At 39.0% G+C, this 24,276-nt stretch overlaps 1 protein-coding gene across 1 annotated transcript in view; it reads right to left on the bottom strand.

Annotated features, from left to right (window-relative positions):
- The window catches only part of HPSE2 (heparanase 2 (inactive)), a 667,843-nt gene extending 644,238 nt beyond the window's left edge, over window positions 1-23,605 (bottom strand). Inside the window, exons 1-2 of the mRNA XM_073240566.1 lie at window positions 23,195-23,605; window positions 20,173-20,330 (exon numbers count right to left, since the gene is read on the bottom strand). Coding sequence (XP_073096667.1) covers window positions 20,173-20,330; window positions 23,195-23,484 — 448 coding nt within the window. The 5' untranslated portion in view covers window positions 23,485-23,605. The remainder of the gene's footprint in view (window positions 1-20,172; window positions 20,331-23,194) is intronic.
- Between the last annotated feature and the right edge of the window lie 671 nt (window positions 23,606-24,276).

Genomic DNA, 24,276 nt, shown 5'->3' with positions numbered 1-24,276 from the left:
TTAATTTCTTTTATTAGTATTTTGTAGTTTTCAGTGTACCTGTCTTTCACCTTAGTTAAATTTATTACTGGGTATTTTATTCTCCTTGATGTTATTATAAGTGAGATTATTTTCTTAATTTCCTTTTTGGATAGTATGTTGTGAGTGTACACAAACAAAACTGACTTTAGTTACGTTGATTTTATATCCTGCAAGTTTACTGAATTAATATATTTCCCTAAGATGGTAAATCCTATGTGATTTTTAACAAAATTAAAAAAATAAAACCCTACCTGGGCAGATAGGGACTCATTACCTTTAGTCACTCACTTATTGAAATGTGTTCAGTATGTAGCAAGGTGACAGGCACCTAGAAAAATGTCAAACATTTTGTAAATAATTCCTTGCCCCTTCAGCCCAATTTCTCTTTATGAAATACAATAATATTATCCTATGGATTTTTAGCTCTAAAACAGATGTTCCTTACGTGTCTACTGGAGATGTACTTGCAAACATTTTACCAGATATAACAGAACTTTGGGGTCAATGTGATCTGAGTTCCTGTCCTCGCTCTGTTACTAACTGTATGATCTTGAAGTCACTTATCTCTGTGCCTGAGTTTCCTTATCTAAGGAATACAAAAATGGTACCTATAGTAGGTATAATATGAATACAATGTCTGACTAATATTAAATGTTTAATTGAAGTCATTTATAATAAAAATAACCATAGAGGAGGACCACAAAATGATGATGACAATAACTGGACCATCCATTCACTTACCTAGTATCTATAAGCAAGAACATATAACTGCAGGATAACAGGGCAGGTTCAAGAGTACAGATTAGTGACAGGAAATGTTTTTCCATATATGTTAGCTAGATTCATACACATTTGTTACACAGATATGGAAAAAATATCTGGGGAAGTCTGAAATACATAGGTGTTTTCTTCCCATATTCTAATACTTGGAAAACATTTTTAATGCCATCCTCACCTATCCAGTTGTCTGGCTTTATATGCCTTTCTGCGAGTGAAGTCAGGCAAAAAAACATAAAAGCGAGAAGAGAAAAAGGCGATTGTTTCCAGTTGACTAACAAAGCCAAAAACCAGCTCTGCAGTGACTAAATTTTTAAAAATTAAGTTTGACTAATGCCAATACTATTAATCCCTTAGTTTGTAAGCATTGTTTGATCCCAGTGAATCTTTTTTTAAGTCTCCCTTTCAAGTTAAAAATAGAGCACAAATTAATTGCAAAGGACACTATCCACATCAAATCAGTTACCATGTCCTGTCAATTTTTCCTTTGTAATAACTCCCTAACTATTCCTTTCCTTCCCTCTGCTCCTTCACTAATGTAATCTGTTCTCAACTCACTCCTAGATATCTTCATTAGCCTCTCCTTGGTCCTTCTGCAGATAGGAACCTACCACTGTTTTATTCTGTCCAGTGAGAAGACATGAGACCTTCCGAAAAATCACATATACTTTTCTTAAGTCACAATCCTTCCTTGATTCTCTGCTTTCTGAAGGATAAAATCCGAAACCCTTAACTCTCAAATTAACTTTCAGATTGTCTTCAACAACAGTCTGATCCCAAATCCCAATCCAATTTCATTTCTCAAGGGAAGTATTTTATAACTGGTTTCCAAATGGCCTTGGTATATTGGAATGGGGCTGGCCCAATGGCACATGATCATTATTTTCACTTTATCAATTCCCAAACATTAAGCAGTTTATGAAACAAACACACAAAACAAAGACAAGTATCCCTTCATTTCTAAGTACTTCTGACCATGACTAAAAAACCCCAAAAAGGGGATCAAAGTTTAACATGCATAAAACAAAAACCCACCCTCTATTCCTTCATTCCCAAGAAAATTTCACTTCTCAAATTATGCTCATTTATTTCCAGAGCCCTTCTAACTCCCAATAAACCAAGACTGCCAGATGATGAGCATGACACTGGTATCTATGGCGGCAACTCTTCAGCCAACCAGTGTCACTAAGATCTCACAGTGCTCACTTCCATGCCCTCACCATTGCTCTCTCCTATGCTAGGAAAGCAAATTAGACTACTGGGGAACAAGCCAGAGCTCTGCCAAGTAGCAGAGTCTAGGAACTCTACTCCTTCTTCATATCCAATTACTAAGCACTGCCCATTTAGCTTTTGTTTGTTTTTAGTTTTTCCTTTTATTTTTTCCTTCTGAATAAACAAGCTAGCTCCAAGACAGAAAGACTCTCTAGATGTGAGCACTCCTTCACATACAAGCTGCAGCTTTTCAAGACCTCTATCTTCACATGTGAATATTTAATTACATTAGACTCATAGACTCTCTGTAGACTCTGGGGCTCTTTTGGTTAATGGTGATTGCAAATTCAGTTCCATTACCAACCACAGAAAGGACAACTACCCTCAAGCGACGTGAATTAAAAATCTTTGTTTTCAATTTTGAGGATTCTGGACCACCACAAACTAACCCATTCATTATTCTTTCAACAATATTTATCAAGCACCTACTGTGTGTCAAGCCCTGTGCTTTGCACAGGATATATAGTGATTTTAAAAATACCACCACACACTCAGGAGCTGAGCTACCAGGGACAGAGGTCTATTCTAAGATGATGTGTGGAGTGAGTCAGAATTTTATAGTAAGAGGATCATTAGCCCCTCACTGACTTTAAAATGTTCTAAGGGTATGTTAAAACATTATTCAATACAAGCAAGCATTTTTGACTACCTACTAAGTACTCATCACTGAACTAGATATAAGATTCTAAAATGGACTGGGAGCAACCATGTATTGTTGAAAAAAACACAGATTTTATCATGATCAGCTCTGGCTCTGCCAAGTCCTAGTTATAAAGCTTGGACTAAGTTAACCTGTCTAGACTTCAGTTTCCTCATCTTTAGATGGTTGTATTTGGAAAACCTGCCTCGTAAGGTTGTTGTGAGGATTAAATGACATAATACAAAGTGCCCGGCAGAGAACAGATGTTGAAGAGCTGTTCATTCTCTTCTTCCAAAGAAATTAGGGCCACTGACACTTGTTAAGAGGTTACCATTTTTGTGAAAGGCCTAAAATAGGACAGTAATAATAAGACCAAAGGGAGAAATACCAAAGGCAGTTACACAGGCAGGAGGGAGTTGGCACTGCATCAAAAAGTTTTCATTATACTCATGAAACATTCTTTTAGGGATAAAGAAAATGTGGTATATCCATACAGTGGAATATTCTTTGGTAGTAAAAAATGGTGTACTGATATACGCTACAATGATGAACCTTGAAAATATTATTCTAAATTAAAGAAGTGAGCCCCAAAGAACAACATATTTATAAGAAATATCTGTAATAGGCAAATCCACAGAGACAGAAGTTGCCTTTATCTGGCAAGTGCGGGAGATAACTAAGGAATGCAAGGTTTCCTTTTGTATAATTTTTATTGGAACATGAAAAATTATGTTAGTTTCAGATGTACAACATAATGACTTGATAATTACATACATTAGATGTTTGCCACAGTAAGTGTAATTCCGTTACTATACCAAGAAATTACAGTATTATTGGTTATATTCTATATGTTGTACTTCCATTCCTATGACTAACTTATTTTGTAATTTTTAGTTTGTACCTCTTTATTCCCTTCACCCTATTTCACTTATCCTGCCAACTTCTACTCTATGGTGACAAAGAGTCAGATGATCATATATAGGGATCTATTTTCATTTGTTTGTTTGTTTTATTTTTTAGATTCTTTATGTGAGAGAAATCATATTTGTCTTTCTCTGCTGGATTATTTCATTTAGGATAATACCCTCTAGGTCCATCCATGTTGGTGCAAATGGCAAGATTTCCTTCTTTTTTATGGCTGAGTAATATTCCATCGTGTATATGTACCATCTCTTCTTTATCCATTCATCTACAATAGGTATTTGGGTTGCTTCCATATCTTGGCTATTGTAAATAATGCTGCAATGAACAAAAGTGTGCATATATTTTTTTCAAATTAATGATTTTGTTTTCTTCAGGTATATTTCCAGAAGTGGAATTGCTGGGTCATATGGTATTCTATTTTTAGTTTCTTGAGAAACTTCCACATTGTTTTCCAGAGAATGGACCAATTTACATTCCCACCCATAGTACAGGAGGGTTCCCTTTTCTCCACATCCCTTGTTGTTTGCATAATAGCCATTCTGACTGGTATGAGGTGAAACTCATTGTGGTTTTTATTTGCATTTCCCTGATGATTAATGATGTTGAGATCTTTTCTTGTTCCTGTTGGCCACATCTGTATGTCTTCTTTGGACAAATATCTATTCAAGTGCTCTACCCATTTTTTAATTGGACTATTTTTATTTTTCACTTTTTGCTATTGAGTTGTATGAGCTTTGTATATACTTTGGATATAAGCCCCTTATCAGATATATCATTTACAAATATATTCCCCCAAATGGTAGGTCGCCTTTTTGTTTTACTGAGGATTTCCTTTGCTATGCTGAAGCTTTTTAGTTTGATGCAGTCCCACCTGTTATTTTTGCTTTTGTTTCCCTTGCCCATAGCAATGTATCCATAAAGAAATTTCTCATGCTGATGTTCATGAGATTCTTGCCTATGTTTTCTTCTAAGAGTTTTATGGTTTCATATCTCACATTTAAGTCTTTAATCCATTTAGAGTTTACTTTGGTGTATGGTTTAAGACAAGTGATCTAGTTTCATTCTTTTACATATAACTGTCCAGTTTTCCCAACATGAGTTATTAAAGAGATTTTCCTTTACCCACTGTATATTCATGGCTCCTTTGTCATATATTAATTAACCATGTATGTGTGGGTTTATTTCTGGGCTCTCTATTCCATTCCATTCATCTAGGTATCTGTTCTTGGGCCAGTACCATACTGTTTTAATCACTGTAGCTTTGTAGTAGAGCTTGAAATCAGGGAGTGTAACACCCCAGCTTGTTCTTCTCAAGATTGCTTTGGCTACTGGGGTCTTTTGTGATTCCATATAAATTTTAAGATTATTTTCTCTAGTTCACTGAAAAATGCCATTGGTATTTTGATAGGATTGCAATGAATCTGTAAATTGCTTTGGGCAGCATGGCACAAGGTTTCCTTTTGGAGTGATAAAAATGTTCTAAAATTGATTGTGGTGACTTGTACAACTCCATGAGTATACTAAAAGCTGCTGAAGTGCATACTTTAAATGGTATGTGAATTGTATTGAATATGAATTATATCTCAATAAAGCCATTTTTTAAAAAGATTAAATGAGGTAATGCTTGTAATACCTTATAAGTGATCAATAAATGTAGGCTGATGATGTTTACTGATATTGTTTCCAGAAGAAAATACATTTAATCTCAATTTTTTCATGCATGTAGTTGATGAGAATTACCTGGGCACTTAATCTCAAAATTATAAAACTATTCTATAATACAGAGGAAACTTTACAGAATCTCATTAATGATCTAAGAACCTAAGCTTTTATAAACCATATAACAATCGGAAATAACAAATCAGACGTCTGGTAACACCTATGAAGTCTTCCTCAGCTACTTCAGGCTAAGTTTACTGCTTCTTCCTCTGTAATTTATATATTCATATTTCTACCATATCATTATCTATTGTATATGCCATTTTTTTGCAGTAAAGTGTGAGTTCTATTAGAGCATTAAAGTGTTCTATTAGAATGTTCCATTGACTTTTGTGTCCTTTGGGAGAGTATATTACAATGCTGGTACTCATTAGGTGCTTAATCAAATGAGCATTGAACTGAAAATTCATGCATTTCTTGTAATTTCTCATCTATCTGAACTCCTGTTTCAGCCTCCTTAAAGAAGAGGAGGAAAAGGTTTTGAAAGCTGACCAATTTAGCAGTTACCACCCACAAATCTACCTAACAGACGAAAACACTTTAATAAGTGAATTTTTACTAGTTTTGCCTACAGTCCTGAAGTTCCAGAGGTTCTCAGGAATAGTGAAATAATCTGAAACAGGTTATTTAGCCCTAGAAAAATACTGAAAAGTTTATATAATCAGACCATGATCCCTGACATCATCGCTAATGTAAAATTGGTAGGCAGCCCCTCCCAGCTCCCATCTTGCTGCCTTTCAGTGAACATTTTTTCCTTCTGCTGCTATTTGTACTATTAGTAACCAGTGGCAAAACCTTACTACTCCAAGTATGGTCCCCAGACCAACAGCATGGGCAAAATTGAATTGCATGCACATTAAAGTTTAGGCATCACTACAGTAGAGTTGGCTATGCCTGGACTCTAGATTCCTATTTAGACTGTCTAGATTTGAACCGCACAAAAGACTAGGTGGGGTACTTCAGGTAAATCACTTCACCCAGAGGTTCTTAGACTAGTGTACACTTTAGAACCACCTGGAGAGATTTTTAAAAATCACAATGCCTCAGCCTCACCCCAGAGATTGATTAGCCTAGGATTCAATATTTTTCAAAGTTCCTCTAGCTAACTGTAATGTGCATCCAGAATTGAGAACCACTGCCTAACTTCTCTAAGCTAAAACTCTGATCACCTTCGAAAAGCTGTTGGCCTAATACTTGGGATGTGTAAGTGCTCAAAAATCATAGTTGTTATTATAAGACCTGGAAACCTGGAAATGAATTGTCCTACAGCAGGCATAAAAAAGAACAAGCTCAAATATACTAGTCTGGCCCCATCTACAGGTAAGTACCTGCCAATCTTACGAGGCACAAAAGAAAGGACATAATCAGTGAACACATTGTCCTCAGGATGACTTTTTCCTAGCAGTAAACAGTTAACTGAAGGTACAAGGAAACTACAGTATGTCAGGTAAGAGGCAAACCATCTCTTCAAGGTGTCAAAAAAGGCCAGCACCTTTACTTGGAATTAGCAATAGAAGGTGGGGGAGCCCTATTTCAGCAGTTCTGTAACACAGGAAATCCCCCTTACCACACCTTCCTGATTTATACTGATGCTTGATACACACCACATGTGTCCTTGGCTCTCTTTTACCCTCCCCCCCAAGTTTTCAATCATTCTCTTCCACATTTAGGTGATGAAAACTTAAAACCTGTGGCTATAACTTCCATGAGAAATTTCATTTTCAAAGCTTGCTAAACTTCAACTTTATTGCCAGGAGGAAAACAGAAGAAACAAAAGACCTCAGTCATACACTAACACAAAAACCCTAGAGAAGACATTTAGTAAGTGCAAGTTTTCTGCTGCAAGTTGTTGAAAATCCTGACCTTTGGACTGGGGTGCCATTCATTTGCTTCTACAAATGTTCTACGAAACAATAACACTTATTTTTCTAGTGGTCTTAGATTACGTGTTTAGTTTCACCTATAGATTTTAACTTGGCTAAGCCTGGCCTGGAGTTACTTTTGAAGCTACATCTGTCTAGGTTTAACCTGAGTCTACTCTTCCAAAGGGTTTCATAATGGCCAGGGAAGTGAGTCCACAATCTGGTTTTTCAACAACTGCAAGGAAATAAATACCCAGATGAAAACAGCATATCTATAAGGGCACTGAGAGATATGCAAAGATTTATCTCAATGGTGATTACAAACATTTTTTTTAATTGTGCATGGTTTCATGCCTATGTCACCAAAAAGCTCATGTTCTATTTCCAGCTCCTCTGCTTATTCACTATAGGCCTCCTCCATGGTAAATGAAACAAAAAAAATCTCCTCCTCCCTGTCCTTTGATGCACTGAGATAGCTAATGAATGTTTGCATTTAAAAGGCTTTTAAATTCTTTGTTGCAAGTCTCCTCAGTGACAGTGGCATCCCACAGAGTCTCAAAGTTCCCTCTGTCCCATTCTTAGGGCTGGTTCTAATCTCATCCTGGGTTTGTAGGCTAGTCTCAAGGGAGTCTGGGATTCAGGTGCTAGATCTCCAAGAATAGGATTCTATGGGCTGTCTAGGAGTCTGTCAATGAAGAACAGTTCAAAAAGATGCAAGAATCCAGGACTAAACTGGGCCCCAACACACCTACAAGCAAACATGACCTTTCTCAAAATCTAGCCTCCCAGAGAATCTGTTTCAGATTGGCCCAACCACCAAAGAACCCAAGTCCCTGCTTGGTTACTTTCTGTGGTGCAAAGGAATTATCATTAGCTGTGATACCTCATTTAAGAGTTTCAGGCCTGAAGGAAGGTATTGTGTTCTAATCCCAGCTCTGCCACTTGGAAAGCTGTTACTTTGAGCAATTTCCTTGAGTCTGTTTTCTCATTTATAAAATGGAAATGACAAAATTTTAAATAAACTTTTTATACACAGTTACTGTGAGGATGGGAGTTCTTACAATCTTATAAAGAACATTACAAATGTAAGAGTAATTATTTTTCTCCTGCAAACAACTGATAAGGGAGCCATTCAAAATTGGCTATCTTCCACCTTCTTATTCTAACAAAACATTATGCCAGATCTTTATAAATCTCTCTTTTTCAGCTTACTAGTATTCAGATTCACAGAGCAGCTTCAACAAGATGAGTGACATTCAAAGAAAATCCTGAGATAGGATTTCTTTCATATTATACAGTGATACAGTACTTGAACAAAAAGTCAAAATGCTTTTAGCGTCACTTTCCATCTGTATCCAAAACATTACAAAACATTTTGTTTTACTAAAGGAAACCATACTTTGATGTACAGAGTTAGTTTAGTTTTGCTGTGGTTGTTTACTTGACATTTGCTCAAAAAATATATTATAGCAGAAAGGATTAAAATGGATAAAGGGTGTTTAAAAAGACATTGGGGAAAATAATTTAGACCAAGTTCCAATATGGAGAAAGAAATATGATACTACAGCACTGCTTTGTTAGAAACTACAAACTGTAGCAAATGGAAGACTTTGCAAAAAATGATAAATGAAAAAATTAAATTGTTAAATTATAGTTCATCCACATATGGATTATTCTTTAGCCACTGAAAAACAGACATAATTACTGACCAAAAGGTTATCTAGATAAGTTGTATAATACTATGATCACTCATATACTTAAAAATTTATATACATCACTATGCATAGAAGAAGTTCTAAAAAGATTCATGCCAGGCTGTTAAAAGTGCTTCTATTTATGGAGTGGGGTTAGGTGTTATTTGATATATGGATTATTGAATTTATATTAGCAAGTATGCATTACATTAGTATTTAATAAAATAAATAAAAAGCATAAATCTTTAAAAATAAAAACATGAATAAAGAAGTTAAGCATTAATCAGAAATATACTATGAATTTTTAAAAAAACAATGAATGGAAGAGAGATTATTTCCTTTAGTGTTTAAGCAACCCAATAAATGGCAAATAATCAGTCAACAAGTATTTACTGAAGAGCCACTATGCAAAACACACTCAACTAGATGCTGTAGAAACAAAAGAAATGGTGTAAGTCTACATAAACATACACAAAAAGATACCTGAGAACATAAGGCAGAATATGAAAATAGCAAAGGAGGGATTTTTAGACAATTAAGTACCTTAGAAATTCAGGCTCAATAAATCTTACTGAACTGATTAATTAAATCACTTTGAGCTGAGATAGTGAAGACTCCATAGAGAAGGAGGTCAAATTTGAATAGGGCTTTGCAAGGTAGGAAGAATTCAGAAATGGGTAGAAAGTGGGCTAACAGTTGATGCAGCAGGGGGACCCAGAAGGTTAGAAATTAAGAGAATGCAGAGAAAGTAAGAGCTCTGTAACAAGAAGCTACACCATCTGCTTGGAAATAGACTCTGGCTCCTGTTGAGAAGCAGAGAGAAGCTGGACTAGGAATGCTGCCTGACCCTAGAGGGCCTTGGAAAGCTGCAGAAGATGAGGAGGACTTGAGTTAGCAGACAAAGGATATCCCTGAAGGTTTCTAACTGGGCAGTGACAGGAAGACCATGGAGCTGCAGAATTATTACTCAAGCAGCAGGATGGATTGAGTTTAGAGAGAGGGAACTCAGCTCCCTGAAAGAAAGGGACAGAATAGGTATGAGGTGATGAGTGCCTAAATGAGATGGAAACAGATGCAAGGGAAATAATAATAATTTTCAGTTAACCCCATTCTCAAACTTTCAAATCAGATTCAAGCTAATATAAACCCCTAGAGGAAAGGCCCCTGAAGCTGACTTGGTAGAAGAATGAGAAACATTGTGCTGTTATGCTATATAAAGTCAGTGCAAATCACCAGCTTCAGAATGAGAGTGTCTTCTACCCACCCACAGCCCTACCACTTACCAGCAGTCCGTTAAATACCCTGAGAGTCTTTGTAGAACATATAGCCTCTTTACAACTTGGTTTCTTCACTTTAAGTTTCTATAAAAGTATTCTCTACTTGAATTTAACAAAATCTCAGTTTAAACAGAAAGATAAGGGAGGGAGGAACGGAGGGATTAAGGAAGGGTTTTCTTGAAACCTCACCTTTACCAGTTCTCTTTACCCTTTACAAGGTTTCACCAGGCTTAAGACAGAGTATGGTTCCAGTTTCTAAATAAAAATAAAGTAATTGTACAATTGCCCAACAGTTTGATGGTAACTTTCCAAAAATTTTTTCAAATATTCTTGTTTTTCTGCTTTTTTTCCTGACATTTGCTTACATTAATTAACACAATTGATCCACTGCTATTATTCTCTTCAATGCAGGTACTGCCAAAATATACCTCCTTGGCAGAGAAACTATTAAGTTCTATCCCACATTGTATTAGCTGTTGTTCTATTCCTTCAATATGTGGCAAAGTGTGACAGCCATCTCTTTCAATTATTCACATATCTCTGTGATCATTCTTTAATTGTTTTAATCTATTTTGTGTCTTTACCCACAAGACCTTCAAATACCCTCATAGGAAGGCCTATAGCACATATTTTGTTAATGTTCTACAACGCTTGGTATAGGGCTTTTGATTACTACAATAGAGGAACCAATAAACAAAATAATGAATGAATCAAAGCCTGGATCCCTTTCTTATCCAAGCATAGTGAAGAGAAGATAACGCTGAGTTCTAACTTTGATTCTACCAACTATTTGTCTATACGACCTTGAGCAAGTCTCAGTCCAGTTTCTTCATGCACACACAAAACATTTCTCACAGGATTGATTTACAAATTGAATGACACAACATATGTAAAACACAGTAAGAGCTCAACAAACAGTAGCTATTATTTTTCACCCCTAAGGCCAGGTCAAGACCTCTGATCCTAGGCTCCTGTTTTGACTATGCCAGCTCTTACTCAAGCCACCTCTCTGAATTCATATAGCCCTTACAGCTTGTTCTACATCCTTTAACCTTAGAATATAATATATCCTGTCTTGTTCTCCTTGCTACTATTTCCTGCATGTCTTTGTATCTGAGATCTTTAACTCACAGAATCTTAGAATTAGACACTACATGTAGGCAATGTAGACAGGTTTTTTTCATTTACGGATAAGCAAGTTTTCAGGAAGATTAACAACTTGCCCAGTGGCACACAGTTAGTAGAAGAACTGAGACTAGTACCAAAGTCTCCTTGTCAATCTCTTACAGCAGAGGCTCCATTTAAGCCTGAAGGTTTAACGACGAATGTCACTAAGTCCCTGCTCCACAGCTCATTAGCTGCGTGGTCTTGGGCAACTTACTTTACCACTCTGCACCTTGGTTTCCCCATATATCAAATGGAGAAAACAGTACTTTCCTCATAAGGTAGATAAGAGGGTTAAAGTGTTTATGCATGTAAATTGCTTAAAATAGTTCTGGCATATAATAAGAACTCTGTATAATATTAGGTAATACGATATTGTTACCATTACTAGCTGCAGAGAAACATCCATTCTTCCGTATTTCAGAGATAATGCTACAAATCTGGGCAATTTACCTTTTCCCAGCCTTGCAATCTCACCTTCCATCCTTCAAGGCATTCTTGCTTTTCCAGAGCAAGTGAAAATAAGGTCCCCAATTTTTCTAATATGCATCTTTTCTAAATATGCAGCTTATATTTTTCACTCTTCATTCTTTGCCACACCAAAAGCAAAATGAACATGCCTTAAGGTTTGTAAGTAACATAAGTACTTAGTTTGCCTTAATATGTCTGTTCCATGCAATGTAATGATCTCTATTTAGATTTTTATGTATCTGTCATTGCCAGTGTATTTTTATTGTAAATTCCTAGAGAAATACATAATGTCTACGTAAGTCAATCAAATGTGAATTCTGAGGCACTTGGAGTAAATTAGATCGAGTATTCAGAGAATTTCAGAAAAATTCAGAGAATGAAGGGGAATTAATGGGGACTGGCTTAGTAGTAGGCTTAATGGAAGAGGGGACCTGGGCAGAGTTTGAAAGACAAATAAAATTTGAACTCAAGAGGGACGATGAGCATTCAAGGTGGAGGGTATATTATGAGCAAAGAGGAGGATAGGGCAAAGATTAGACTGACTAAAATAGAGATACAATACTGGAAACCACTGTGAAATTCTAATGAATATGTAAGACCTGAGCACTTTGAGAGTACAGTTCGTATTTTATTCCTCTCGGTAGCCCCAATATCTAGCACTAAGCTTGGTATGTATCTGATAATCAAAAAATGTTTTCTGGATTAAGCAAAATTACAGTTTTTCACTATACTAAAGTGACAAAACTGAACAAAACTGAACCCAGTTCAATCAGATCATGAAATCAAAGCATAAAAGAGTTCGACAAGATATCTATATCTTGTACAGCAATAGCCACTAGTCTAAAAATGGGTATTACTTTGCCTAATCAACAACCATGGACAAGTGCAAGAAATAAACACACCAAACTCTTTTGTGCTCATATAGTCATTCACTTTCTCTTCCTCTCCAGAGTTCCCCCGACAACCCCACCCTCATACACACACACACATACACAGCTGAGAGGTCCATTGCCTCACAGACTGAAACACTGAAAACTCGATTAGGCACTAAGAAGAAGCACAAAAGTTTAGATTCTTAACATCGAATCAGTTTTGATGAAGGATTCTCAGAAGAGGCTCCTGGCTCCAGTTGCCAGGAGCCCAAACCACATGACTGGCAGTTTGAACAGATCCAGGAAATTCTGAAAGAAACTTATTTTCTTCCATGAGGTACCTATTCCACCAGGTGGGCTTGGGAGAACAAGAGAAATTTTAAATGAATTTGGCAGGGGAGAGAATGATAATTGGTACTGGAAACAGTACAATGTGTGTTGTACAATAACAGCCTCTATTTTCCTACAGGAACAGTTCCATTTTACTGTGTCTAAACTGTTTGTATATTACCTTTGCACCCAATGACCAGGTAATAAATTATACAAATATAGTTGCAAGTCAAAGGTTTATTTACTAGATTTGATTCAATGAAAGTAGTACACCAGAATTTCCTGATCTCTACCACTTCCAGCACTCTGTAGATGGCCAAAATGACTGAACTGTGGTTAAATGACATGATGACAGTATCTTTGTGAGATACCACATTCAAGTTCACAGGGGTACAGTGAGCTGCAGCCAGCACTCAGAACCTGGGTACCAAATTTCAGACGTTACAGAAAACACATCCATTTTGTTTCCAACAGACAAAATAAAGCATACATAAGACTTCAGGTGATTTTTGACACTCTTTAATACAATATTTAATGGTATCAAATATATAGTTTAACATATATTAAACTGTTATCAAATAGAAAGCTGACAGACAAATCACACAATGCCAAATGACACAGTTGGCATGGAGGCTTTTCTTGGGCCTAACACTCTCTTGAAAATGCTTTTGGCTGATTCTGCTGACATGACAAGAGGTCAGTAGCATGTAATCTGACAAGAGTACCTGGGCCTCATTCAACTTCCCAGCCTCAGTGTCAAAAAGAGGCCTGAAACTAGATGCCCGCTCAATGAGTAAATTCATGAGTGAATGAACACTATAAAATACTAGCCTCATTTTACTTTATAAAAGATTGTAGGATAAAAAAAAATAAACAAATCCTAAAGCCTTTCTTCATTTTACATACCCTACAAAGTATCAATCAAATTAAGAATTCAATTTTAAATTATCTGTCTTTCAAACATGCTTTATAACTCAAACTTCACCAAGTGCACTTATAGCACACTTAAGCTAGAGTACAAGAATGTGTACAATATTTGGAAAAGGAGAATGTGAGAGGACAAGGGTCATTACCTGTGTTGTAATGTGTCCTTCTGTTCCCCAAAGGAGTAAACGAACTTATAACAGCCTCTATTTTCCTACAGGAACAGTTTCATTTTACTATGTCTAAAATTCTAGAGTCTCACAATCTGATCTGGATTTACCCAACCAACCTTTTCTCTCACACATGTAATTTCTTCCTTCTTTATTAGTCACAAATTTTAGAACTAGCAAAAATACACCAGAACTTCCAAACCCAGTTTAGACATAATTCTAGCAATAGTCCATAGAATAATTTCTAACATGTACTTTTACTGATAAAGTTTTCATTGTAAACATTTCTGAATTAGCAAAAAATGTGCAAACAGGCTTCTATAAAAAAGAATTTGACATGGTTCTACCAATATGAAATAAGATAATTCCTAACATACACCTTCTATGCAGCCAGGGTGGTCTCCTTACTATTCAAACACACACTGAGGCTTTCTCATGCTCTTTTCCTTGAGTCAACGTCCCCTCTTCTGATGTCTACCTCTCCAAAGTCTACCCATCTTTCACAAGGCCCAATCTAACTCCCACCTAAGACTGGCCACTATTCATCTCTACTTTTCCTGTTTTACTAGCAAACTATTATGTTCCACTGAGCACTTCATTTTATATTGCCTTTGTTACTCTTCATTTTTATCAGTATAAATGTTATCTCACTAACTAAGCTATCAGTTCACTGACAGTGGGACAGGTTAGGTATTTTGTATGGTGTCCTTCAACTGGGTTTTACTAGTGTTTTCTCATAATTACTGAGAGTTATAGATTTGGGGAAAGAGTACCACAAAGGTAAAGTGCCCTTTTCATCACATCATGTCAGGGAATATATGATATAAATATGACTTAGCTGCTGATGTTAACCTTGATCACTTTACTAAAATGATGTCTGTCAGCTTTTCCACTGTAAAATTAGTATTTTCCCCTTTACAGACTCACTCTTTTGGAAGCAAGGCATTAAATCCAGCCCACATTCAAGGGGAGAGAAGTCAAACTCTACCTCCTAGAGAGAGAAGTATCAAAGGATTTTTTAAATATGCTAAAACCACCACAACAATTAATTAACTAATATTATGGGAGAGATGTTTGAGGTATGTAAGTATTTTGTTTTACCTTAAAATTTCATATACTTATTTACTGATTAGTGAATCTTACCTAGAGCAATTATTACTGCTGTGTTCTACCGGTGATTTGGGACAGTATGTTTTATTTATTTGATATTCTGGCATTTTTTCTACAGCATGAAAATAAATAGTAATCAACAAAAACTTGTTAAATGTAATTGAATTTCAATAAACATTTATGTGAAATAAAATGAGATAGTGAAAGATGGATAAGTTCAAAGTAAATATATACTTTGGCAGTTGTGCTGTTCTTATGTCATATGTATTGACTAATGGAATGGGAATAGAAAGAAAAAGAATTAGCTATCTCACCTCTACTAAGACTGGGAAAACTTCCTGGAGAAAGGAAAACAATAATATTAGTTGTATAGTGCCTTAGTGTTTACAAAGTATACTCACATTCATCATATAGGATTTCAGAAGCTCTCTAAAGAGAAAATCTTCAGGAGATGGAGATTAAAAACATTGAACTCTGTAAAAAGGCATTTTATAAAATCAAGACTTGGAAAATTAGGCATAGAAACGACATAAGCTAATGAGGGAAAGCAAAAGTAAAGTCAAAGAAGAAACAGATACAATAAAAAACTCACATGGGTCCAGTACAAGGCTTTAAATCAGAGGGTAAAGTTGATTTAGCATAGCATGAAACCAAGACAATTTAAGACTACCAAAGATACAAGCAAATGGCTAAAATAATGAAGAATGTCATTAATATAGGCATTAAAAATGGACTTCATTGGAATATGCATTGAAGGCAAAAATGAATAAAATTTTTCTGTATGCATTCATTTCTTCATTAATTGCCTCAATTTTCCCAGTGCCTTTAACAGCACTCTTAATCTATTACATATCAAAAAATATTTGCTGAAGTTCTACTATGCATCACACACAGTGCTAAACTCTTCTGAATATACAATAATTAGATATGGTCCCTTACTATAAAGAATTTGCATTCTAGTTGAAAAAGTAAAACACACACACACATATGTGGAAAGTTAATAAGCAAAACAAGGAAGGGGACAAAAGAACTATATAAAGAGTGAAAGCTACAACAGCCTAGAGAAAGAAGAGATTACTATGGAATGGCCTACTCAGGAGAGTTCTTGTTAAAATAAGGGGCATCTGCAATGGACCTTCAAGAATTGGGTAGGGTAGGGGTCAAGATTTAAACAGAATCCAAGAGAAAGACATTCAAAGAAGGGATATACTGGCTGAACAAAAGTGCATGGTTGAGATTATGAAGGTACTTTAAGGAGACAGTGAATACCAAGTAGAGCTGTAATAAAAGGTATATGAAAAAACAGGACACAAAATATAAGCTGAGATTGAAATGTGAAAGGTTTTAAATGCCAAGTTGAAGAGTTTCAACATTTTCTGTAAGCAATCCAAAACTAATCAAAGTTTTTACGCAAAAGAGTGACGTGATGAATCTGATATTTTATAAATATTAATCTGGTTTTCAATGTGCATAATAAATGATGTACATCTTGATTAAAGATATGTACATAAAAGAGACAGGCATACAAATAAAGCACACTGAATTTATAACAAAGAAGCAAAATAAACTTAAGAACAAAAGATTAACCCAAGATTTCTTTGTTGGGAGCAAGAAAAGCATAACCTCACACAGAACAGAGAGGAAGTTAGGCAAAGGGTAAGATTCCGAGGTATGAAAGAACAATTCTATTTTCATTTCCTCCATCATCACCATATTTCTATGAAATTCAAGTTCCCTAAGCATAGAAGGGAGTAGATACCCATATTAAAGGATACATGAACAGTGGCTTTAGAAAGAGAAAATGCAATTGTATTAAAGTGCTTCTAAAAAAAGTACCTGGAAAATAAAAGCCATGTGACTTACTAATTGCACTATTAATTCAGGTGAAAATAACAACAAATCACATCAAGGTAGCAATATAAATGAATTAACCAGAAAAGTGTATTTTACCCAAGCTGAAACTATCAGTTCATTTTAACATTAGTGTATAACAAAACCAAAGATTAGTCACTTCTCTCATTACCAAACACGGAAGAAAAAAAGCCACGTTGTGTTCCATCTCTGTTCCTTAGAAACAAAACTCCCTATATTCTCTTAATCTTCTCAAACAAATCCCTAAATCTTTCTCCTTTCTTCTGCATAAACTTATGTCTCACCAAATCTTAATCATTCCTTAATCCCACTTTAAAATATTAAATGTTATAAATTTTCTGAAATTTTCTTTAATTAAAGAATCCTTAGCCTTCATATAGTGCTTTGTAATTGACAAAATATTCTACACACATTCTTAGAGCCCTCACAAAGCAATGCACAGCAGGTAGTATCATCATCCATATGCTATAGAGAAGCAGCAAGTTCAAGGCCATACATTCACCGATGATAAAACAGCCTGCAATGCAGGCTTTGTAAGTCCAAATTCCACAATGAAATTCCACTTCATGAAATGCCAGTAGATGTATCTTATTACTCAAAATGTATGTTATTACTCTGTACTATGTTTAAGTCAATACATCTTTTTTTAATAAGGTGCTTATGCCCAAGTGCCTACTACAGGGCCATTGACTAAGAAGACCTAATTATTTCTAGATGCTCATGATGATGACAGTTATCACTGGATGAAAAGCAATAATTCAAGTATAATATTTACAAAATTGCTAAGACTATACCAAAAACATTTTTGCCTTGATTCTGCTAGGTGATTTAAGGATATGTGAGCAGCAAAGGGCAGAAAAGGGGCATTCCTACTCTCTCTAACTCTGCTAAGGCCTCAAATACTACTATAGTTCAGAGCATCTTAGTACTAGGGAGACATAAATCAAAAGGAGTTCAGCTAGGAGCAATAAAACAGATTAGTGTCTGAAGGAGTGACTTTAAAGAAAGTCTTAAAAGAATTAAATCCAGGTAGTCTAGATAAAAAGCAGCTATGAGGAACCCTTTTTTTGAAAAGCTGACACACCAAAGACAAATTATTTTGAAGGTAGATGTCTAAAAAAAGGCAAAAAGGAATAATCAAAAGATTTAGAGAATATTTATAAAAGGAAAATTTGCTGGCAAAAATGTATGAGATAAGAAGAACTCTTTCCCACAGGTATGGTAAAAACTGAATTCCTAAGGATATTTAATACCAGGTTGGACAAAACACGAAAAAGATTCCATATGCAATGATCCTGTACTGGCTTGTGAAGCGGTGGGAGGATTGAAGATGACCTCTTAGATCTTTTCCATATCTGATTTTTTTTAATTCTACGAAGTTTTATGGGGCGAGGCCTTCCGCCAATTTCCTTTCTCCCCATGATGCCCACTTTCTCCTTTGACAAAGGGAAACAAATTGTACCCTTCATTTTAAGCAGCTCTCATGTTCTCATTGAATAGATAATATAATACCAGGTACAAGTTTGGGAGAAAAAAGCCAATTCCTATTAATTTATAATGATCCTTCCCCCTCACCCCTCCCAGTGGTCAATCAGGCTCTTACAAGTTTTTCCACAAACCAAAGAGGAAGCAATTCAAATAGATTGGAAGAAGAGCTGTTTCATCAGGAAAACCATTAATATTATCCCTTCTTGTGTCTGATCACAGAACTGACAGTGACCCTGGGAGCTATAAGGCCCTGGGTCAAATTACCATCACAGCTGCTGTTCAGGATTATCTTTTACCTTTCAGCATTTTATGCTGAGTGACAGCAAAATATACTTGCAATCCATGTTTTTATAGCAATGACATTTACCTTTGAAAAGGTGTAGCCTTAAACACCTACCCATGTTGGCAAATGTTGTAAGACTAAGTCCTATTCACACTTCACACTCAAGAAGCCTTGCTCTCTTTCTCCATTCTGGCACTTAAAAGTGTTTCTCGGGCACCCTTGAAATAGATTCCAGTATCTCTCCAGAATGCTCATTCAGGGAAAGCCCCAGAATATACAACAGCATTTCCTCATTTTGCTGGCTTATAAAGATAGTTGTAACAAAATCCAGGGAGCTCTGAGAACCTGTCCCTGAACCCTTTAAAAATAAAACTGTAGCTCACTTATGAGAAGGGACAGCAGGGCAGAGATAGCCCTTCAAGAATGAACACCAATGTCTCTTTTATCCAATCTAAATAGCCTCAATAATGGAAGACCCACCAATTCCCATCTTGCCTGTTTGAAACAGTATGTCCCTTTACCCACAAGAAAGTTCATAGATATTACACCAAACGCTCTAAACAAAAATTTTTTAATCCCATTTTTATTTTTATTTTTATTTTTCCCTAGTTAAAATGAGACTGTTAAAACTTAAAAAGATTGACTTCTCACACTGGAATAGTATTTGGAGTTTTCAAAACCCTTCCAACACTTAACTCATCTGATCCTGGCAGGAAAGAAGGCTGGCATTTATAATTCCATTTTAAAACAGAAGAAATGGGACTGTGGAGATTAAGCAGTTTGAAGGAGAAGCCACCGCAGAGATTTTTCAAGCTTTCCCCAACAAGGGACCCATCTAAAAGCGATTATTCCAAAACACTTTATAGAGTGGGTTTAAAAGGGGCTTCCATATCCTCATCTCAGGAAAGCAAGAAGAAGTAAGAAAAACAAAAAAGCACATTTTTCTGGAGTTTTAATAATGAAATGTGACCCTAACCCTTTAGTAGCCTATGAACCTGGCTGAAGTTTCTCAAGAAACTCACTGCATCTTCTCCCCACAAGACTAGCCTGCCAGAAATTTTGGCTACCAGTTCTCCCCTCGGAGCTCAGCCACCCCGAGAAAGGCTGGCAGCGGGGACCAGGACTACCTGGTGAGCCGCCTTTGAGTAATCATGTCAGATGTCCCACACTCCAGTGCCCCCTTGCTCACAGCTACCAGCTTTTACACACACACCACACCACACACACACACACCAGAGCAAATGCTCTCTCCCATTCCACACACTTCTCCCACCCCGCAAGGCTGGAAAGCAAGTTTCTCACCATCCTCATAGTTTTTGAGATAGTAATCCGGGCCGGGGCCCCCGCGGCTTTTCGCCGGGTTCCTCAGGTTCTGGAACTGCAAGAAGTCGGTCCTTTTGCCCCCGAAGCGCAGAAAGGCGGGCGAAAGTCCCCGGGCCAGGGTCACCAGACGCTTGGAGCTGCAGGGGTAGAGAAAATAGAGGAAAGGAGCCGGGGGAAGGCGAGAGGGCGAGGGGCACCCACCAAGGGCACCCTGGCCGTGGCTAGGGGCTCTGTGTCCGCCCCGGCCCGTCGTCCGCGAGGGGCCCCGGCCGCTCGGATGTGTCTCGCTTGCGCCCAGCGCCCCAGCCCGCCCCTACCCTCGGCCGCCCGGCTCCCCAGGGCGCCCAGGCTGCGGCGACCCCTTCCCTCAGACACCCCGATGCTACTCGCCAAAGGTAATTATTTCCAAAAGGTAAATTATGTTAACAGTTATGTGTGGAGGGGAGCGAGGGGCACTTCTGCTGAGAACACCGGACTAAGGCGGAGTGGGTGGATTCTGCCACTGCCGGGATGGCGCTCCAGGCGGAGTCCCCCAGCACTGGGACCGCCGGCCTCAGACTTTGGTCAAATTTCTAAGGTGAAAGCCGGGATCTGTCTCCTCGACCAGAAGGCGAAACCTGCAACCCTTTTCTCAGAGCAGGCACCTGAGGTCAAGTTGATTTTTACTTTTCCACTACTCTTTAACCGCATCCATGTCCCAAACCCCTGGACAAGAGCGATTCCCAGGGTAAATGCTTGACTTTTTGAGAACACTCCCCATCCCACCTTTCGCAATAAAAGCAATGTCTCTCTGACATCTGAAATGATTCACCACGACCTCAGGAAAGGCAACATCACCCTCTCCGCCCCTCGAGTTGGGCTCCATCTTTTTTCCTTCCCACCTGGGGTCCTCTGGAAGCAAGCGCTGGGGAATGTGAAATTTGCCTAAATGTGCAACCTGCGCGTCGGAAGAGACTAGAGGAGCACCAAAACAGCGGCATTTACATCTATTTAAGTTCATGGTTTGCGTAAACAGGTTTTTTTAAGACCAGCGCTGCTACTTTGCGAAGGGGTAGAGAAAGAGCAAGTACAGATGATCTTAGTGCTAAGGGGATCAGCTGTTGAGCTCCGCGTCTGTGACTTCTTTTTAACTCTTCGCTGGTTCTGGTTTTGGTTCTGGTTCTGAAAATCCAAATCCAAATGGGGAAACTAAAGAGGATGATAAAAGACGTGGATACGAGAAACAAAAAAAGAACCCTGGGCTCCGCTTTCAGAGAAGTCTGGTGGCGGGAAGGGTGTTTGGCCAAGGACTCCAGGATCGAGTTCCTGGGCGGGCGCAGTCGCGGCGTCGCGTGGGCCGGCAGCGGGCAGAGGAGACCTCCGCGAAGGCTGGCCCCGCGGAAACTGCACTTCCAACAACCATCCATCCGGAAGCCTACACAGCCAATGCAAAAGCGCCCGCCACGGCTTCTTCCCCGAAAAGACGCCTTCCAGAATCTGTTTCACCGGCAAGCATTTTGAGCGAAAAGATGGTTTTAAAATTAAAAAGAAAGAAAAAGAAACCTGAAGGAGTCCGCGCAGCTGGAGAAGCGTAATGCAAGTGGGGCGTGCATTTCAGAAAAACCCCTATGCCCCCCACCTTCGGACAAGCTCAGAGACGCGCTCCGCAGCAAGGCAGAGCTTCCGAGGAGTCCGCCGGGCCGCGCGGAGGCCCCCAAAGGAACCGAAACGGCCTCTGCTGCGACAGCAGCAGCCACTTAGTCCTCCCGCGACACTCGCTCCACGTGGATGGAGAGCTCCGAGTGGAGCCTCCCCGCTACCTGCCCGGTCCGCGGACCAGGCCGAGGCCGGGGGAGACCTGCGGAGCTGAGGGCCAGACGCACACGAAAAGCAAAACTCACACGAAAAGCAAAACTCTTATTTCTTAAGGAGTTAAAGATACTCACGAAAGACGCACGGCGGACGCGGCCTCAGGGCAGGGAAGTGGGACTGAGAGCGCTCAGGGCTCACTGGGGGAGCCTACAGCTGAGGCTCCACTTTGGAGGGAATTTTTAAAAATTCAACACTTGGATTCGACATTAGAGGAGTTTTTCCTTTTTACACTGCAACTGTTCCTGATCGGAAGAAACCGTGGTTGGTTGCCTAACTTCTAACCTAGTAACCCGGTGACAAAATGAGCCCAATTATATTCCAAACCCTAGAGTAGGGGAGTCCGTGATCACAAACCTCCAGGTTTGCTATCCGCCGGTGCCGGGTCCAGACCTCCGAAATATTCCGGGAGTATTTCTAGGACCCTTTCCGCTCTCCTTATATATGCTATGACCGGAGCGAGGATTTTTTTTTTTTTTTTCTTTAAAGAAAAACTAAACTATGCAGTTACCGCAGGAGACTTAAGGAGGAGGGACTCGGTAGGGGCCATTCGGTCTATAAAAAGCGTCTTAACAAAGTCCTGAAGTCTGGAGACGACAAAAGAGGATATAAAATAAAAATTTTTTAATTCGATCCGACTTGCCCATCGCTCAAGCCACTGCTTAAATTCGTTTTCTGTCTGGGAGTGGGAGAGAACTGACGAGACGTTCTTTCCGTGGAAAATTCCACTTTGGTGCGATCCCCGCTTGAACACTCGCAGACACGCACTCACACACACACACCCATTCCTCTCGGGTCTTTGTTGCTCGAGATCTTCGCTTTGTAACTGCCTTGAACCTCTTGTTTCTTTTTCAGAAGGAGACGGGGAGGCTAATTGTGGATATATGTAAGCACAACATTTTTTCAGTCATAACTGATAAGTTTCTGAAATGCCTTCTGCATTGCAAACATGTGCATCTTAATAGAAAACATTGCTTTTCTCAATCACCAGTTACAGACTCACAGCAAATATTCCAGGAGGAGGAAAACCCTTCTTCTCTTTGAGAGATCCGCTTGGCTTATTTTCTTCTTCCCCCTTTGAACTGGGGGATAGGAAGAGGTGGGGGGTTGTAACTAAAAAAAAAAAAATGATCCTTCGAAGCCCCTGCCTTACCTTAAGAAATCGAGCCAGCCATCATGAATGATGGACGGATCCAGCTGCAGAGAGAGGAAGTTCTCATTGACTGTCCTGACTGGGTTCTTGGTGCTCACATCAAGTAGAATCAGAGTCTTTTCCTTCAAACCTGGAGCTCTGTCTACAGGCAAGGGTCTCCTGTCTCCAGCTCGGGAGGAAAGGGAGAGATGGAGCAACAGAGCCCAGAAGACGGCCACCGGGGCTAGGCACGCGGGGGGGCGGGAGTCGCTGCAGGGCATGGCTTCAGGGAGGGCACAGAGCACCCTCATTAAATCCCTCTGATTTAAAACCTCTCTTCCTTCAGGGTCTCGCTGGTGACTAATTGTCCTTATCTAAAGTGTGTGTCTGTCTGCCTTCCCCCCCCCTTTTTTCCCTTCCTCCCCCCCACCTCTCTCGGGTTTTTTTTTATGTTTTTTTTTTTTCAGTGTTTTGGTGCTGGTGGAGCGAACTCACGCCCCTAGCCAGCCTTCTCAGCGACTCGTGCCAAAAGTACTCGTTCACCAGCACCGCCCCTTTAAGAGATTTGGACTGCAGACATTTTTTAACTTTTTAAAGGTAAGGGGGTGGGGGGAGAGGCGGGAAGTAGGGGGAAGGGGTGGCGATGTACCCTCCTGATTTTAACCCTCTAGGGTCAGGAAACGGAAAGAGGGATCGAAACTGTACTGCTATAACGTTTCGGGTACGGGGCGGTACTTCTTGTTTTTACTTCCCTCCCAGCGAGGCTCTGGGGAGGGCGGTTCTAGCTACGACCCCGACACGAAAGCCCCAAGCCAGCCCTGAGCACACTGGAGTAGGGTCCGCACCGGCCGCACGCCTGTTTGTCGGGACAGCGTCAGGCATTTCATGTGTTCCAGGCCCTTCCCTTTGGATTGAAGCAGCCAAAGCATTAGTGGTTAAGTTGCAGAGGGGTCCTGCGCCGGCGACTGCAATCCTGCCAAAACAGAGTGCAGAGGGAGGCTCCATGGACACAAGTATGGACCTCTGCGACGCGATGGGCAGCCACACAGAAGATCCTCCGACCTTGATAGGGCAAAGAGTGGCCAGAAGGAATACACACAGCT

Source organism: Manis javanica, chromosome 7 (assembly GCF_040802235.1).
Source record: "Manis javanica isolate MJ-LG chromosome 7, MJ_LKY, whole genome shotgun sequence".
Lineage (NCBI taxonomy): Eukaryota > Metazoa > Chordata > Mammalia > Pholidota > Manidae > Manis > Manis javanica.
Note: the sequence above shows the minus strand (reverse complement) of the source record. Positions and strands in the feature narration are given on the sequence as shown.